Source organism: Capsella rubella, unplaced genomic scaffold, assembly GCF_000375325.1.
Source record: "Capsella rubella cultivar Monte Gargano unplaced genomic scaffold, Caprub1_0 scaffold_4, whole genome shotgun sequence".
Taxonomy (NCBI): Eukaryota; Viridiplantae; Streptophyta; class Magnoliopsida; order Brassicales; family Brassicaceae; genus Capsella; species Capsella rubella.
In genome coordinates, this window is record NW_006238920.1 from 9,581,164 (window position 1) to 9,599,078 (window position 17,915).

The 17,915-nt window shown below is 37.4% G+C and overlaps 5 protein-coding genes across 12 annotated transcripts; 2 read left to right on the plus strand and 3 right to left on the minus strand.

Annotated features, from left to right (window-relative positions):
* Nucleotides 1-167: 167 nt before the first annotated feature.
* LOC17889566 (putative UDP-arabinose 4-epimerase 2) lies at nucleotides 168-3,182 on the minus strand. Of its 4 annotated transcripts, none has more exons than XM_023784362.1 (10): nucleotides 3,008-3,182; nucleotides 2,479-2,576; nucleotides 2,119-2,243; nucleotides 1,906-2,019; nucleotides 1,715-1,822; nucleotides 1,533-1,624; nucleotides 1,203-1,439; nucleotides 988-1,117; nucleotides 767-911; nucleotides 168-680 (listed from the first exon to the last, which is right to left on the minus strand). In XM_023784362.1, exons 2-10 carry the CDS (start codon nucleotides 2,534-2,536, stop codon nucleotides 436-438), a joined length of 1,254 nt encoding a protein of 417 aa, XP_023640130.1. In that variant the 5' UTR covers nucleotides 2,537-2,576; nucleotides 3,008-3,182; the 3' UTR covers nucleotides 168-435. The 4 variants fall into 4 exon arrangements, with proteins under 4 accessions (XP_023640130.1, XP_006294269.2, XP_023640129.1 ...); XM_006294207.2 differs by having other exon boundaries at nucleotides 2,479-2,543; nucleotides 3,008-3,181; XM_023784361.1 differs by lacking the exon at nucleotides 3,008-3,182 and adding an exon at nucleotides 2,949-2,970 and having other exon boundaries at nucleotides 2,479-2,543.
* Nucleotides 3,183-4,285: 1,103 nt separating this feature from the next.
* On the plus strand, nucleotides 4,286-6,186 carry LOC17889631 (protein PHOTOSYSTEM I ASSEMBLY 2, chloroplastic). 2 transcript variants are annotated; one of them, XM_006294997.2, is made up of 5 exons: nucleotides 4,286-4,499; nucleotides 4,909-5,077; nucleotides 5,429-5,521; nucleotides 5,622-5,757; nucleotides 5,928-6,186. In XM_006294997.2, exons 1-4 carry the CDS (start codon nucleotides 4,326-4,328, stop codon nucleotides 5,750-5,752), a joined length of 567 nt encoding a protein of 188 aa, XP_006295059.1. In that variant the 5' UTR covers nucleotides 4,286-4,325; the 3' UTR covers nucleotides 5,753-5,757; nucleotides 5,928-6,186. The 2 variants fall into 2 exon arrangements, with proteins under 2 accessions (XP_006295059.1, XP_006295058.1); XM_006294996.2 differs by having other exon boundaries at nucleotides 4,287-4,499; nucleotides 5,897-6,186.
* Nucleotides 6,187-7,003: 817 nt separating this feature from the next.
* On the plus strand, nucleotides 7,004-7,557 carry LOC17888320 (U1 small nuclear ribonucleoprotein C). Its single transcript, XM_006295885.2, has one exon. It carries the CDS (start codon nucleotides 7,057-7,059, stop codon nucleotides 7,393-7,395), a length of 339 nt encoding a protein of 112 aa, XP_006295947.1. The 5' UTR covers nucleotides 7,004-7,056; the 3' UTR covers nucleotides 7,396-7,557.
* Nucleotides 7,558-8,433: 876 nt separating this feature from the next.
* Nucleotides 8,434-12,455, minus strand: LOC17889159 (lysine-specific demethylase JMJ15). Of its 2 annotated transcripts, XM_023785247.1 has the most exons (10): nucleotides 12,305-12,455; nucleotides 11,823-11,870; nucleotides 11,645-11,722; nucleotides 11,050-11,553; nucleotides 10,744-10,974; nucleotides 9,752-10,667; nucleotides 9,488-9,619; nucleotides 9,282-9,385; nucleotides 9,007-9,192; nucleotides 8,434-8,913 (listed from the first exon to the last, which is right to left on the minus strand). In XM_023785247.1, exons 1-10 carry the CDS (start codon nucleotides 12,335-12,337, stop codon nucleotides 8,770-8,772), a joined length of 2,376 nt encoding a protein of 791 aa, XP_023641015.1. In that variant the 5' UTR covers nucleotides 12,338-12,455; the 3' UTR covers nucleotides 8,434-8,769. The 2 variants fall into 2 exon arrangements, with proteins under 2 accessions (XP_023641015.1, XP_006295767.2); XM_006295705.2 differs by having other exon boundaries at nucleotides 9,488-10,667; nucleotides 12,305-12,454.
* A 1,443-nt stretch (nucleotides 12,456-13,898) lies between these two features.
* LOC17889928 (CTP synthase) lies at nucleotides 13,899-17,312 on the minus strand. Of its 3 annotated transcripts, none has more exons than XM_023784526.1 (18): nucleotides 17,247-17,312; nucleotides 17,023-17,140; nucleotides 16,855-16,934; nucleotides 16,676-16,762; nucleotides 16,542-16,592; nucleotides 16,345-16,462; nucleotides 16,139-16,260; nucleotides 15,977-16,060; nucleotides 15,848-15,898; nucleotides 15,689-15,751; nucleotides 15,487-15,597; nucleotides 15,345-15,407; nucleotides 15,187-15,276; nucleotides 15,064-15,102; nucleotides 14,677-14,990; nucleotides 14,554-14,602; nucleotides 14,302-14,476; nucleotides 13,899-14,203 (listed from the first exon to the last, which is right to left on the minus strand). In XM_023784526.1, exons 1-18 carry the CDS (start codon nucleotides 17,247-17,249, stop codon nucleotides 14,082-14,084), a joined length of 1,740 nt encoding a protein of 579 aa, XP_023640294.1. In that variant the 5' UTR covers nucleotides 17,250-17,312; the 3' UTR covers nucleotides 13,899-14,081. The 3 variants fall into 3 exon arrangements, with proteins under 3 accessions (XP_023640294.1, XP_023640293.1, XP_006296377.1); XM_023784525.1 differs by having other exon boundaries at nucleotides 15,487-15,603; nucleotides 17,247-17,311; XM_006296315.2 differs by lacking the exon at nucleotides 17,247-17,312 and having other exon boundaries at nucleotides 15,487-15,603; nucleotides 17,023-17,228.
* Nucleotides 17,313-17,915: the final 603 nt, after the last annotated feature.

A 17,915-nucleotide genomic window follows, 5' to 3' on the forward strand; every position in this document is an offset into this window, starting at 1 on the left:
TAAGCCTTGAGTGGATTCACGTCCACGGCCAATGTCAATCTCAATCCCACCATTTGAGGAAACGATTTATTTGAATCCAAATTAGAAATACAAAAAAAACACAAAAGCTTCTCACTGGGCTAGAAAACTTCATTTTTCCAACCGCTAATTTTCACTTCTCCACCAAGAACTAAAATATGTCTGTTTTCCCTTCAGGATTTTGATAAAACTCAATCACAATAAAATGTGATTGATATAGATTATATTATTAATCAATAATCTCATATATAATCTCTTATATATGGTTATGAATACTAGATTACTAATAATAAACTAGAACACACAAGCTTCTACTACCTTTACTACCACCTAGAATTGAGACTCTAATCTCTATAGCTATCATCTACCAGTGAAGGACTCCTTGACGAGTAATTATTACAAGCAAATGCAGAAAGGTCAGTATGCAGAAACCAAGGAAAAAGATGCATAGCCAGTGCGATGAAGCTTTTGCCATCTCCATGCCGTCTCCAAACTCTCATGAAGATTTGTGTGCCTGGCTGTCCAATTCAGCTCTTCTCTAATCTTGCTTGGATCACTGTAAACCTCTGCGTAATCTCCTGCTCGTCTTTCCAAGAAATCGACTTTTATATCAACCCCGGTCGCTTTTTTACACGCTTCCACAAACTCCTTAACTGAGCTCCCTGCATGCACAACAACAATATCACATTGTCTGGAAAGTTATTCTCTTCACTTTCCAAAACTTTTTGCCTACAATCTAACTTTATACCTTTCCCGGTACCAACATTATAGATCCCAACTTTGCGGGGTTTCGCCTTTTCAAGAGCTTTTACATGGGCATCAACCAAGTCTGTGACATCAATGTAATCACGTACGCAAGTTCCATCCACAGTCTTGTAGTCTGTTCCTTTAATCTGTAGATAAAAACCAAATAAACATCAACAAATATCTTCTGTAATGATGAAGCATAGCAACGACCGCGATAATTACCTGCAGCCCGGGAGTGATGCCTCGTGCAGCATCAAAGCAAGCACCAGAGATCCTTCCATGCTCTCTGAGTTCAGGTCTTGGAGCTTCACCCAGTCTTCCCTCAGGATCAGACCCAATCACATTGAAATATCTGAAAAAACAGATTCGAGCTTCAGGGGAAGAGAAAACAAGCACAGAGCCCTAAACACACACATAACAAAGAACTAAGTAACAACCTCAGGATCATAACCGCCATATTGGAATTTTTGGAAAAATCCAAGATGATATCTTCTGCCATCTTCTTAGCCTTTCCATATGGATTGATTGGGACCTGAGGAGTTTCCTCTGTTATTGGCATCTTCTCAGGCTCTCCATACGTAGCACATGTGCTTGAATATATCAGAGTCTTCACACCGTGAGCAGCCATCGTCTCTAGTACTACCAACGTGTTTGATGTGATATTGTGATAATACCTGCAAATGACATAACATCAAGCTACTGTATATGATTTACAACAAATTTGACAGTAAAGGTCAAATCATTTTGAGAAGGATCAAGCTACTCACTTAAGAGGAAATTGTGTGCTTTCTCCAACATAAGCAACAGCAGCAAAATGCATCACAGCGTCAAATGCGTTTTCAGAAAATATTTTGTTAACCTGAAAACATTTCTTATTTAGAAAACACAAAAAAGCTTGCCATTTGTGTTTTTGGGTTCTTATATGTAGAGTTACAATGAAGGACCATACCGCATTTGTATCTCCAAGATCAGCATATATGAATTGAAGCCTTCCAGGTTCCGGAAACAGTTCTTGCAAGATCTTAACCGCACCTAGGTTCCCTCTAGACAGATTGTCCTGCCAAAACATAAAAGATTTACTTTTAACTTAGATACAACACGAGAAGGATGAAGCTATGCAAGGGCAATGAAGATGTATACCACAATGGTGACTCGGTATGAGTCTTTTAGAAGGCGTAAAGCTGCATGTGACCCGATGTATCCAGCACCACCAGTGACAAGAACATGGGTAACTCCTGGTTCATGTTGAGAGAACTGAAAGATGAAGAAAACATAACAACCATTCAAAACATTATTACTTCAAAATTGAGAAAGTGAAGTAACAAGTTAATAACATATTATAAGTAGTAATACCACGCTTGGGGTATTGAAGGTAGGGGATTGCTTGAGCAAGAGAATGCACATTGCTGTAAGTGTCATGGCCAAAACAATCTTCCCCATGTAATTGTTGCTCTTCTTTGGGTCTGCAAAATCCAATCCTACACTCCAAACACCACCAACAAGTGTGAATCTTGAATCCAAATTAGAAGCACATAGCAAAAGATTTTGACTTTGGAGCTAACAAACTCCAGAAAACTTGGAATCTCCCTATCAACTTACCAACCACTGATGTCTACTACTTATAGACAACAAGAAGGCAAAATAGGATTCAGAAAAACAAAACAAAAGAAACAGTTAAAAATCAGATTTTATTATAGAAGTCTAGAAAGATACCTTCAAAAGACATAGATCTGTTTTGCCTCCCGATTCTTGGTCTGCCAAGATTCAGCATTTTGATTCTGACAAAAAAACACAGCCTAGTTCAGTTTCAGCTGCAAGAGATTAACAGCCGGGATGTTTAAAAAACTCACATCTGTAAAAACCTCAGTATTCGATTTAAAACCCCATTTCTACTAATTAATATGTCTTTAAAAGAAGTTTGGAAATAAGAAGTAACTCCAACGTGGGTCGGTACTCGGTCTTTAAGAAAAATGAAAATGCAGAATAAGTTAGGTATATTAAAAACTATTATTAGTACATATGCATATCATCACACCGACACAGAATTTTCACAAAAGGGCCAAATTTCAAACTGAAGATGAGGAAAACAGAAGAAACTCTAAAAAAGCAAAAATGTTGTAGAAAGTGGACTTAAACCAAGAAGCACGAAACGGAAGACCAAGAAAGCTTAAAGGGTTACTCACAACAAAAACGACATTAATATCAACCAGGGCAAGGGCAAGAGAGAGAGAGAGAGGCGAACCTGATAGAGGAGAGATAAAGACTCAAAATTTATCGTGGGTTTAGTAGGAAAGATTCGATCTGAAATTCTAAGTGGACAAGGAGAAGAAAGACGTATAAATGTAGGAAAGCAAACAGAGCGGTCTTGGCGGTGAGAAAGAGCGAAGAGCTATAAAGTTGAAGTAAATGATACTAACTCTTACTATCAATGAGGTGTTCATATATAAAAAAAAGCAGCTAGCGAATGAGATTGCAACAGATATTATAAGAGACGCGGTGATTGGAACGAGGAAGCCCCAGCATCTGACGAACTCTCTGCTGACATGTCGGTACAACTCTATACGTGGCTTTCACTTTATGGCCTAAAACTTTACTAACTCTTGACCAAAAACCATATTATTGTGTAATGTCATGTGTACAACAAAGAATTATGTAAAATGTTACTATAATGATAAGAGAAACAAATAGGTAGGTAGTTTGGTATCGTTGCATGTGCTGATGTACTTTTGTTCACTAAAATATTTTAAATAACTGTCGTATAAAAATGAGAAAACCATAATTTTAAAACCTTTTTGAAAATTCAGTGTAATTTATAAGCATATTTTATTAGGTAATTTGGATGACTTTGTTTAGCAAAAACTAGAAAAATCCAAATTCAAAAAGGATATGACTATCTCAGAAATATAAATATACAAACTGATAGCTGATTTTAAAATAAAATAGAGTTATAAAGAGTGGACCTTATAATATGGAAAAAATAACTGAGTAGAGTAAAGCATGCTGAGACTTCATTGCATTTAGACAAGTTTGCAACTACATCTTGAACAAGCAAGGGCAACCGACAGTCCCATGCACATTGACTTCTTTAGATCTCGAAACCATATATTCCTCCTTCTTTATCTTTCTTTATCATAATATACACATTCATTCAATTCATTGATCAAACTAATTTTTCGTATTTTAAAAATCGAATTATACTCTACCAAGTTGCACAAAAATACCACATATGTTTCTATTAAAATTGTGATTAAATTTATGAAACTACAAATTTAAACTTATATATTTGAAAATATCAAACCCTAACTCTTCAAGCCTCTTTGGGACAGTCATGGAGAAAGGCCTATTAACGGGCCTGGGGGCCTCTTGAAACATCCCATCTCTACATTTTTTTGTGTTTAAAATGAAAAAGGATTGAAGTTTTGAAATTGAAAAGAAAGCGTACCAATCTGTAAATATTGTAAAAGTCGGTGCAATAAAACGAAAATATCTAAAACAATCCTATAGATGGTTTGGGTGTCTCTCTGGTTCGCCAGTAAAATTATGACCGCAGACTGAAAAAAATGGCGGCATCATCTCATCTCTTCTTCGCACTCCCTTCGACGCGTCTCCATACACCTTCTCCAGCTACATCTAACCGGAACCGAGTTCGTGTTCTTGCGAAATCATGCCCGGAGAATCAGAGCCTCGATTCGCACGATTCAGATTCTTCCTCGGAGACTGCCAGCAAAACTCAGGTTTTTATAATACAACTTGTGCAATACTCTTCTATGTTCAACATTCCGAGGTAGGGTTACGGAGATTTGATTGTTCAGTTCACTAATTTGTATCAGCTGCAAAACATTTCAATTGTTATTGTTTGAATTTGGTGACTACTAATAACTTACATACAGTTACATGATTTGTCATAATCTCTAGTTGGTATTGTGCTGAGAAAAGAAAATCCAATTCTTAGTCTTTAGTTCTGCTACATATTGGTACCATCAACACTAGTGTTGTCTTTGTTACTCTTCACTGTAAATTTGGAGCTGGGCTAGTTTTAGTTGTTTATAGAAGTGCTTCCACTAGCTCTTAGTCTTAACTTTCAGGTATTAAATTTTAAAAGTGATAGTGGAAACTTGACTTGGCTTGTGTTCTTGGCTGCAGGGGGATCAGAAACCGGTGTCACGGAGACAGTGGATGACGGCATGTGTGTGCGGATCCGCAGCTTTAATTAGCAATGCTTATACCTTTGTCTCTGTGGAAAAGGCAGCCGCTTTAGACAAGAAACCAGGAGGTTCATGCCGTAACTGTCAGGGCAGTGGTGCTGTTCTTTGTGAGCGACTCTTCTTTGCTTTGTTTTAAATTTTAATGTTGTAGTTTCTTTTCTGGCATTTTGATATACATGCATGTCACTGAACATGTATTGTATAGTAGATGTTCATTGTGTTTCTTTTGAAAGTGTTTTTGTTTTATGGCTTAAGATTAAAGGATATAAGACCAAATTGTGACGTTCACAAAAGATTAAAGTGAAACTAAACATATGAAATTCCTGGTAACATATTTCCTTGAACACCTTGCTATGTTAAAGGTCATAATGATTCTCTGTTTTCATTTGATGTACCTCATGAGCTTACTACTGATGCCCTGACCATATGGTTTTAATTGTATTTTTCTTATGATATAGGTGATATGTGTGGTGGTACAGGAAAATGGAAAGCTCTCAACCGAAAACGTGCCAAAGATGTATATGAGTTTACGGAATGTCCAAATTGTTACGGTTTGTGTCTCGTTCTCAATATTTCTTTAGTTTAGTTTGGATTGGTAACGCTTGAGACAATAGATTTGCCTGATTAATTGGTGGCACCTATTGCAAACAGGTCGAGGTAAGCTTGTGTGTCCGGTCTGTTTGGGTACAGGTTTACCAAACAACAAAGGCCTTCTTAGAAGGCCTGGTGCTCGTGAGCTACTCGAAAAGATGTACAATGGTCGGCTTCTTCCCGATTCATGAGCCAGGTAGGTATAATTAGTCCTTTTTATTACACTTTCACGTTGAGATTATTGGTCCGAATATAAAGCTTGGTGCAGTCATATTAGCATAAACCACTATAGTTCTTCTCCTTTCTGATCCTTCCATCTTTTGAACTTCTCACAGATCCTTACTGCAAATCTGCTTTCAAACGCAGAGCCAATAGATATGATTATAGAAGCGGAAGAAAACTTGCACATTGAGGACGCATGGAAAGTATAGAAGAATGTGAAGAATTCAACATGTTTTTTGTAAGCGTTACTAGGTCTATGTTGTAAATTCTATAAACCTAAGCTTTCCTTCTTCCGCAGACCCTAATCACCAACATGAACCATAAACGAGTCCCCAAGCTGTATCCTTAACTATGAGCCGCAGATGCCTTTGCAGAAAAATGTGACAACCCACAGTTATAGACAGGATCGTGGTGTAAACTACAAGAACTAAAGAGAAATACTCACTAAAGGCAGAAACTACTGTTTCGACGCAACCCCGCACACTGGATTATGGCAAAATGTCTTTAGACCTCTAAATCTACACATACACATGCACACACACACACACACACACACACATCTAGATCTAGTCAATCGCACAATCTACACACACAAATCTACTCAATCGCACAACAATGCCCTGGACACACTTCATATTAACCATATATTCCTTACATACACAGCTAGCATTTCATACTTAAAAACAATACGTCTAGTTGGACTCAAGAACAAACCAGTTTCGCTAGGGTTCGGTAAGCATACAATGATGATACTAACGTTAACGTACAAGATCATAAATAGGATAGTGAAATGTGAATGTTAAAAGAAGAATATCTAAATAAGTAAAAAGAAAAAAGAAAAAAACACAGCTGGTTTCGATATAATTAGACTAATTCAACGAGCTCTAACCAAACTGCATGAGGGACACATGTTCATGTGCATGCCTCTATATTTATTATTAGTCAATCATCATGTTTCTCCTTTAATTTTCAACCAATTTTCATGTAAAACGTACTTTTTATTTTTATTGGAAAATTATGCATGCAACAGCCAACATGCGATACACATGCATTTGTAGTTGTTAAATCAGTCCACTTATTTTCGAATTCGGTACATTCGATGTTTTTACAAATATTGGCACCAATTTATTGCGTTTGTAGGTAAATTATATGTATGTATATATATAAAATTTTTTTAATTTTGCTCATAAAAGAATAGGCCTATAAATAAAGTCACACTAAACATCAGCTATAGCAACAGACAGAAGCAGATTAGAAGAAGAAAAAAACACAAATGGCTTCTTCAGTTACTACTTTAGCCCTAACCCTAATCTTGATCTTCAACCTTACGCCGGAAACAACCGTGGCCCGTCCTCTCAGTGATCAATCGGTGGCCACCACCACTGACGAAGCGAACAACCTGCCGTTTCCACCGGGCTTGCCATTTGGAGGTGTTCCTCCGTTACCGTCACTTTTCCCGCCGTTTGTGCCTTCTCCATTCCCTGGAAACATCCCACGTTTACCGTTTCCGTTTCCGATGCCGTCATCACCTCCAGCGCCATCTCTTCCTGGCTTCCCTGGCTTTAGTTTTCCTCCCTTGCCGTTCCCGTTCCTCACGCCGCCACCATCGTGAACGCATAGTTTTATTAATGCCGTTATTATAATAAATTAAATAACCATCTCGTTTGAATAAACTAATGTTATATCGAAAATGATCATGTGTACTCGATCATAGTAATAAAATATGAGTATTTTGATGGAAAAATATTACAAAGAGATACATATATATATGTCGTGTTTGTATCACAATGTTGATCTAATTAATGAAAAAAAGACTTCGGTTTGAGTTCCTACTTCCTAGTACCTACCTAAATTCTCTCTTGAAGTTTACGAGTACGAGTGAAGTTGAAGACGACGGTATCTAATAAGTAAACTGAATCTCTACATTTTATTAGTATATGTCAATGGCTTAATAAGTTGGATATGTTGTTTAAGAAAAATTCGACCTAATCCTGAATTTCTGATAACTATGGTTGATCGAAACTTTGAAGGTTTTGGGTAGAAGGTTCTTTTATTTCTATAGAAAACCTAATTGTGTTCCATCTAATTTTCACAAATTCTTGCTTCTTTTATTCCAGGTTTCAAAGTCAAACACCATGTAACGTTTATGAGCGTTTCGGAAAATTGTGTCCCTCCGATCCTTTTCTTTGTTTTAGTTTTGACAATTTATTTCTACGTTAGGATGCATGTGTAATTAAATTAATACATTTCAAATGATGACAAAAAAAATAATACATTTTAAATAACGATAGAAAGGGAGCCCAATCCAAGTAAACTAAACATAATAAATCAATGAATGTACTAGCTCGTAATTTTAAAAAAAAATATCTATAGGGAAAGAATAATTTAAAAAAAAAAATAGATCCCTGAATTGGTTTAAGTTACAAGGAAATCGAAAATAAAGTGGTTTAAATCAGAGATTGGTTTGTCCGGTTACCATTTCGTTTATAGTTGAACCAGACAGAACCGAATTGGTACGGCGCCACTCGTGATTTAGGCGGGACTTGCTTCACTTCAAAAACAGAGCTTTTGATATTTGTCCGAAGATAGGATTCGTTCTCCATCTTTTTACGACGAAATCATCATTTCTTACCTGAGTTAAGATTTAAAAAAAAAAAAAAAAACAGAGTTTCCATATTATCAAATTTTGGTCTCAAACTGAGAAAAAGTCACTGTAGTTTATCAACGACCAACATAAACAAAAGGTACAAATTTGGCAGTCACAGCCTCATTAGAGAGAGAGAGAGAGAGAGAGAGAGAGAGACAGAGAGAGAGAGAGACAGAGAGAGAGAGAAATGTACTGCAAGGGTTCTATGAAAAGAGAGAGAGAGAGAAATGTACTGCAAGAGTTCTATGAAAAAGTCATTAAGGCAAAGGAAAGATTGGTGAGTTGTATCTCTACGACTCTACCATTGTATCTCTTCTTCCTGACGAATATTCTTCAAGTTCAGTTCAAATCGACCCCAAAAAGTCTTGTTCTGGCCGCTAAGCTCACGGATGCAATTCTCCTAGCCGATTCCAACGAAGCCTGCTCATTCTTGTAGTTCCAATACTCCACTAGGCGATGGTCCTGGTCAAGAGCCTCAGTGGCCTGGATACGAAGATGATAAGTTGTGTTAGAGAGAGATCATAGACCAGTTATCAAACAAAAAGACTTAGGTCGATTCAATTAGTTTAAATTTACCTGAACTATGAATGGGGTGGAGAAACCGAACATTTTTAGCCCGTCAATGCTTTCCAAAATTTGAACATTTTGTTCTTGGCTGCTGCGTTCTTTTAGCTCTTTGTTAACTCTCTCCAACACCATTTCCCAGCATTTCTGAACTGATGCATCACAGAAGGTCTCTTCTTGAGATCCTTCCAAAGTAACCTGAAACGTTATACCACAATGTAAGGCAATTTCTAAAAACATTTCAAGCGTAACACAAACCAATAAAGAGGGTTTTAGCCTTTAATTACCTTGAATAGTGGACCTATAAATCCTGCATCTACAATCTCAGAGGTGTAATAGCTTATTCTCATTGGATCTTTCACGTCATAGAACTTAACCCGACTCTTAAACCCTGTACAAATAAAGCGGCCACAAACTTAAAGCTCTCTCGACACACGTGACTTAAAATGAAATTTCTTTAGGCTAAAAAAAAAAAGGTTTCAGGGAGATGCACCTTTTGGAAATATAGCATGCTTGTTACGCCAAAGGTGTCCGGGAACCAAGACCCCGAGATTTATAGGCTGGACATGGTCAGGAAAGTTCATCATGGGTGCAGCAACAACATCACGGGTCTCTGAAGAAGCACCTTCTGGAAATATAGCATGATTGTTACGCCAAAGGTGTCCGGGAACCAAGACCCCGAGATCTATAGGCTGGACATGGTCAGGAAAGTTCATCATGGGTGCAGCAACAACATCACGGGTCTCTGAAGAAGCACCTTCCAATTGCAAGCCAAGATTCAGATCAAAAGCATCTTCTCTCTGAGTGATATCTGAAAGATCTTCGATGAGTTTAGAAGCCCATGTTATAAGATCAGCTGATTCACCTTCCAATGCTCTGAGCAGTGAACTTAACTCATCCATGGTGTAACGAAGAAGGACGAACCGATCATACCCTTCACATGAACAACGATCATTCAAGTGTTTTGTGCAAGCATATTCTCCGGGATAGCATTTGGTGCAGCAAGAGGCAGTGAGATGCAAGTCACTTCGGCAAGAGATGCATTCCACTTCAACGGATGCATCAAAATCCTTGTCCATCTTTAGCAAGTGGAAACCATTTCCAAGAGCCTGAATTCTCCCCTCTTCTATTCGCAGCCGAGCCTCCATTGCCTTAGTAAGATCACCGTTCTTCCCGCAGAAACCCTTCCATCTAAGATTATTTGCGTTTCTCTCCCCACGAGCTGAGAGTTCATAAAGGGACTTAACAGCTTCAAAAGCTGCTCCAAGGAGAAGTTTGTCATGCGACAGAGACGTTTTCCTGAGCTCTTGGCTGTATAACTCCACAGCATTCTGTCCGCAAGCCAACCAGTCAACCGGAGCAAAATTCACGGCTTCTGCACAGTTGAACCCGCAGTTGAATCCGGAGTGATATGCTCTAGGGAACGTTATAACAAAATCCCCTGATTCTTGAACCACCCGGTAAACCGGAACTCCCTCAGTGGCCAAGATGGAAGGAGAGAACTGAGTAACAAGTCCATGAAGTAGAGTAGGTTGTTCCTCAAACAGATCTGGAAGATGTTTTCTCATCGCCCTCTCTAGCGCATTTGCATGGCTTCCTGGAACTCCATACCATACTTTTGGCGAGCCAAAGTGATGATAGTTCACCGAGTATAGGTGATGGTCCTCCACATGCTGTTACAATCAAACATTTTGGTGAAATTTGAGAAACAAACAAGCTAACAAAAACGATTAGAGAGTGTGATTTTACCCAACAGAACGTAGAAAAACACATCCCAACATAGAGCCATGGCACGTTAACACCTGAGATCTCACTAGGATCATAGGCGAATAAAGAGCCAGGAAGACGCGGTAAGTTGTTCAAGTTCCAACCAGAAGCTATGTATTGACGATCCATTTCACTTTCTCCGGTTCGCATTTCCCCTCTTTTGTAAAATCCACTTCCAAGCACCTTTTTCTCCAAGTCAGCTCCATAATATACCTGCCACAGAGACATCAAATACCAAAACTGTTGAACAAAAAGAAGAACTCTGGTTTACATGGACGTATCATGTACCTCGACTTCATCTGTCGGTTTCTCAATGATCCTCCAGTACTCTCCTTCGATTTCCTTTAGGGATGGAGCCATTTCTGTATCTCCAGCTTTACCCTTGCCTTTTCTATTGAAGTAGGCGTCTTTGAAATTTCGATCATATTTCTCAAACTCCGCAAGGCTGAAATCTGAACCAGATTTGAAGCCAAACTTCTCATCCTCCCTCGAGCTGGAGGCGGAGGCTGACGTGGAGCCAGGGCCAGATAGAGGAAGAGATCTTTTTTTTGAGGGATCTCTTCCTCGTTTTCGCTTGCTTCCAGAAGCTTTCGTCTTCTTATTCATCGGTTCTCTGTTCTGAAGCAAGTCAACAACCTGAATACGGGTTGGGAACTTTGTACCCTCCCATAGACTTTTCTCTTTAACTCGACAAGGAGGAGTCCAATTCCGAGGTGGTTTGATCACACAAACCCCGTAGCGTTCTGCTCTGGGACGTATCTTTTCAATATAAGAGATTGGATCTTCAAACTCCTAAACACCAAAAATGTAAAACAGAAATGAGGAAAGACGAAAAAAAATCAACATAACCTCTGAAAACAAGGTGGAGAACAGTTACTAGGACCTCTGGTGTTGGGAAGAATGAGGGAGCTTCAGCAATGGCTGGATTCCGAGCATTAGCTGGATCCCATCTAGCAAGAACCTATCATTATGTAAAAACATAGGAATTTGTAAGCCTTTATGGACCTACATTGGACTGATCCCAAGTAAAATTTATGCCCGGAGTATCACTTTGGTCTTACCTTCCGATGGCGGGGACTATTAGGAGTTGCTTCATTTGTGTCCTTGTTCTGAAGAAACAAAAAAAAAAGCATAGGACATTAGTATGCTTGAGAAGAACCTCAAGGGAAAAAAATTGCCAGATTCATGAATCAACATTAGTAAACCAAATATGTAACGGAGTACAGCACTTAAGGCAAAAATCATGATGCAAAACCAACTTTACAGTCTCAATATTGTCAAATCAAGTATGTAAATTTAGAGTAAGATCTGTAGCAATAAGTACACCAAAATGATAACCCTATATTCGCGATAAATTCATAAATCATCCTCATAACTACTCGATTCATCGATGAGATCCGCGATAAATTGAATCGTCCTCGGAACTACGCGATTCACCGGCGAATCGTCCTCGGAACTACGCGAATAATTGTTCGTCTAATCGTCCTAAGAACTATCCGATTGAATCGATGAATCGTCGAAAAGATATAGATCAAAAGCTAACCTTTTTGGTCTGAGCAAGACGGAAATGTTCCATTGAAACAATCACTTCGTTCCACTGAAGCTGAGGGGAGCCTACTAAGAGCTGAGAAGACAAAAAAAAAAAGATGGTAGAGGAAAACAGAGGATCGGACTACCCTAACCCTAAATCCAAGTCTTAGATGATAAGACAGTGGTCAACAATCACTTAAGACTTAACATACTTATCAGAGATAAAAAATTGAAGATACTATACCAATCAAAATGACAGGTCAAAAATATCTTATCCTAATTGAGACCATAAAATAGTTTAGACAGTTAAAAAAAAATTAAAAAAACTTATCCCAAATTCGGAAATTAAATAGACCAAGTAATGTAGTTAAATTAATAATGTGGTAAATTAGTACTTAAATAAGGAAAAGCAATCTAGAACAAAAAAAACTAAGGAAAACCGAGATGAGTAAAATCATTTAAATTAGTGATAATGAGTTGCTAATAAAATGTACTTATAGATGAGTTCACCTCAAAACAATCGGTTGCGATTCAGAAATGCAAGAAACTTGTGCTGAAAGTGTCCGTCTACAAAAATTAAATTCCATGATTTATGGCACAAGTAACTCAAAAAAAAAATTTGAAAAAATGAGCTCAATATTTATAATAAAACATACAATAAAAATTGGATTTTCTTTATGTTGTTAAAAAAAAAAAAAAAAATCAGACAGAGACAGACAAAAGAAGATGAGAGAAGCAGAACTGTAGTAATAAATAGACGAGGAAGTTGGAGAACAACAACAACCGCCAAAACTAAATAAAACCGCACGCCCTGCGGTACCGTACGTATCATTCTTTTTTAATTTATGTTTTTAAGTCAATGGTACGTGATAAAAATATAACACTCGAACTTCTATGTTATTTACATTTTTGTGACATTAATTATTTTCGTCGTTCTTCTTTTGTTCTCTTACGTAGCATTCGCATCTCGGTTCGGTTATCGGTCCAGTTCAATTGAGATTCTCTGGTTCGGTTCAAGTTTTCTGGACTTTAGAAAACTAATCTGAAGTACATACGTGATTTATTTTATTTTTCACTCTGGTTCAGGTGTGTGTATACAGAAATTATCATCCACATATTCGTGTTTAATTAAACTTCTAATCTTTGAAAATTTCAGGTCTAGCTAGCCGGTTTGATTTCTCCAAATGTTTGGTTAGATTATGCTCGGTTTATTCGATATAAAAGTCAACCAGTATACCTTGTGGAGTCAGAAAATGGTTTAAGCTTCATGGTTTTTAAATGTTTTATCAAATTTGGATAAATGGATGTAATGAAATAGTCAATGTGAAAAGCAAGCGGGTCAATCAATGATCAGAGACGACCGATCATTTTGCGTTACTCCTGATCAAAAAAACCAAATTTGTGTCTGGAATTTTTTTTATTTTTTTTTAAGATGCTTCTTCACATATAGAACTTAATCAACAAAGAACTTATTTGACATGCATCAAGGGCCAATAGCTTCATTTAACATGTTTTTATGAAAAAAAATTCAGCAAAAAAAAATATATTTATGTGAGGTCTGATATCTGACAATTGAGCTTATTGCAGCTAAACATAGAAAAAAAAATATATATATATATACCAAGATAAAGAGAAGAAAAAGACAGCCCATAAAGATGGGACTTGAACCAATTCTCTATGGTTGTAAGAGACTAAAATCAGATCGATGGTGATGACGAGGTCACTGAACTAGCTGTTATTATGTCTTAAACTGGACAAGATGCTTATGAGATTTATTGTTGGTTTCATGGCTAAAACCAGTTTTTTGGACCAACCCTTGCTTCTTTTCCAAGAACTATAGTTTGGTTGTCTTGGTGACTGGAAACTGAATTCAGGACTCCTTCTAGCTCACCACAGGATGCTGCTATTAGTCCTGGATACAAATATTTGTAATTTGATTCAAATTGTTGAACATTTTTATTAAAACAAAAGTTTGGAGGTTCTGTTTGAAATTTTGACAAGAACTCTGACCTAAGATCAAAGGAGATACTTTCCCGGGTCTCGATTTGTACTCGGGATGGAATTGAGCACCGATGAAAAAAGGGTGGCTTGGAACTTCTACTATCTCCATGCGCTCGCCAGTTTCATCTTTTGCAGCGAAAGAGAGACCTGCTTTCTCAAGGCTTGCAACCATATCAGGATTCACCTGCAAGAAACTAGTTAGTGGTACCAAGAAATGTTCCAAGTTTTAAGAAACTAAAATGTGTGTTGAGACAGCCATACCTCGTATCTATGGCGATGCCTCTCATCAACAAACTCTTTGTTCCCATATCTGTATAGAAAAGCAGTTTACATAAGTAATCTGGCATTGGCAGAATGATTTGGATCAAAGAGATGGTTTCTTACAGTCTTGCAGATTTGCTGTCCTTGACATGAAAATAAGTTCTTCTCGAGCCTAATCGCATTGTGCCTCCCATATGAGTCTTGGAGCCCTCAGGCATGAATATGATACATGGATGTTTGGTTTCAGGTTCAAACTCTGTGCTATTTGCACCAGGCAAGCAGAGAAGTGATCTTGCAAACTCGATGACAGCGATCTGCATCCCAAGACAGATACCAAGGAAAGGGATATTGTTTTCTCGGGCGTATTTTGCTGCAAGAATCATCCCCTCTATTCCCCTATCACCAAACCCTCCAGGGAGAAGAACTCCATCTGCGTCCTGAAGAAGCAATATGCTATGTTTTGAATCATCAGGCTTCTCAAAGATTGCCAAAAACAAATTTAAAACAAACCTTTAATAACCTCCAAGCAGCCTCGTATGCACGTGAATCCTGCCCAAATGAGACACAAATTCTGTTTCAGAGTATTCAGGAAGAGACAAATTAGCATGAATGTAATTAACGACACTTGTTTACCTTTTTCTTGGTGGTCTTTTCTAGATCACATGATGGAACCATATCAACTACAAGCTTTTTGCGGATAGCCACAGAAGCATGGAAGAGGGCCTAAAAGATGAGCAGGGTCATTAAACCAAACAAATATTGTGTCATGAGAAAGTGATGTATAAGTTTACCTTCAAGACAGAGAGATAGGCATCTGAGAGATCTGTATATTTCCCCACAATAGCGATTCTCACCTGCAAAACATTTACTTGAGTTTCAAGAAAGAGACATCGAGACTACAAACTATATAATTCTTTGGCAGCTGAGACCCACCGGTACATTCAAATTATCGCTGATTTCGACCAGTGAAGCCCATTTTTCCAAGCAAGGTTCTTTAGCTATACGAGAAAGGTTCAGGACCTTTGAGATAGCTTCATGAGCCTTCTGATCCTATTTCAAGGGACAGCGATAAGTGTTGCATCTAATGAGTTTTGTGAAAACTTCCAAAATGATTGCGGTAGTTGAAAACTCATACCTTCAGCATCAAAGGAATGTGCCAAATGTTGTGAACATCATAGAGAGAGATGATATTCTGAATCTGAAAACAAGTGTGGAAGCTTATTAAGCCAGATTTTGTTTTGAGTAAAACAAAAATACAAGACAACATGGAAAACTAAAACAAGATGCTTCATACCGGAAGATAGCAAAGTCGAGATAGCTTTGCTTTTACACTCTCTTCAAGTACCTATCAGCAACAAAATAAAAACACAGAGTTTGTATAATATAACAAGAAGATAGACAGCAAGATGAACAAGTTAAAAACCTTTGTGCTCCGACAAGCTATGATATTAGGTGTCAATCTCAAGCCTCGTAGATCTCTAATGCTGTGCTGTGTTGGTTTTGTTTTCTGAAATAAGAGATTAAAAACAAATGAAGTTTTTCAAAGACATCATATACTTCAGTTCTGGAAATATATATACACTACCTGTTCACCAACAACACTGAGCACAGGCACGAGAGTGACATGGATCAGGCAGAAATTATCAGGCCCTACACTGTATGATAATTGGCTAAGTGCATCAGTGAAAGGCCTGGATTCATTATCTCCTGCAAACACAAACAAATTTCTCTGTTAGATATACAGAAGAAGCAAACAAAACAAAATCTAAATTCTCGGTGTTAAAATGTTACCTATAGTTCCACCTAACTCAATGATGCAAACATCAGGAGGACCTTCTTTTCCATCTACAGGAATCATTGCAACTCTTTCCACCCATTCTCGAATTGTATCAGTGATGTGAGGAACAATCTAAAAATCCATTACCAGCCAAAAACGTAAAATTCAAAGCTCATAATGACGAATCAGAAATGTTGAAACTTTCATCTACCTGAACAGTCTCTCCTAAGTAATCTCCTTTTCTCTCTTTCTCCATCACATACTGTGACAACAACAACAACAACAAAAGTACTATAGTTATCGACTTGTTGCAGATAAATACAAAGATAAACATTATGTAGTTACCTGCTGAATCTTCCCGTAAGTGATGTTGTTATCTCGAGTTAATTTGGTATCTAGAAACCTCTCGTAGTTTCCAAGATCAAGATCCACCTATTTTCCAAATACATCAAAGAAGTGTAAGTCTTTTAAATCTAAAAGGTGGAAGAACAGAGTTATGTCTGGTTTTTGTTATTTGTTTTTACCTCACTACCATCGTCCAAGACAAACACTTCACCATGTTCATAAGGAGATATGGTTCCAGCATCATAGTTCAAATAAGGATCTAGAGATAGCAAAAATGGCCTTTTATATTGATTGTTCCGTAAGCAAACACTATATACATTTTGAACTCAATAAAATTAGAAAGATACCAATTTTGATACAAGTAACGCGAAGACCACAGGACTGAAGAAGAACACCAACACTGCTTGCAGTGATTGCTTTTCCTAATCCACTCACAACACCTCCAGTTACAAGCACGTACTTCATCTTCGAGAGAGAAGCCAAACGTAGATATGAGAAAACTGAGAAGCTTTGAAACAGAGAGGATCCCTGTTTTAAGGTTAGTTTAATATTAGCGGGAATAAAAGCAAACCATTTAGGGTATATTTGTGGGCTTCGAGAGAAGGAGAGGTAGCAATATATAAGAGAAGAGAATCAGTGGGCAGTTCCCTTGGCTTTCCACCTTTTAAACCCCATAGAAGATCACAATCCTACACCTTACTTACTTAAATTTAATACTTTTTAAATACATACATTTCATTAATTTTTAATATTTTTGAGACACTAAAAACTAAACTATTTAGATTTTAGAAATATCTTTGTTTGATATTATCTAAGTATATAAATACTTTCTATGGTAACTAAGATTTTCTTAACCTATATGGTCATTTGCAATTAACCATTAGATATGTATCATTATGATGGTTGACAACATATATATTCTATAGCACTAGACCTTTATGAGAAATCTCTAACATATATAATGATGGTGGATTTGAGGAAAATGGCCTACAAGACATGTGTTTAGAAGCATTGCCTTTCTTTTATCAAATATTGCAGTATTAATTTTGTCATCTTTAAATTCAGAAATTAAAGATAGCAACATAGAAAGTTATTGGAAACTTCGAAACGTGTGGGTTAAATATAAAGACTACGATAGTAATAGAAATATCAAATGGGTCAAATCTCGTGGGCTAATTCCATAATCCTAATAATTTCATTATTTGGGTCTTAATGAGTTTATGAGTTAAATGAGTAATTG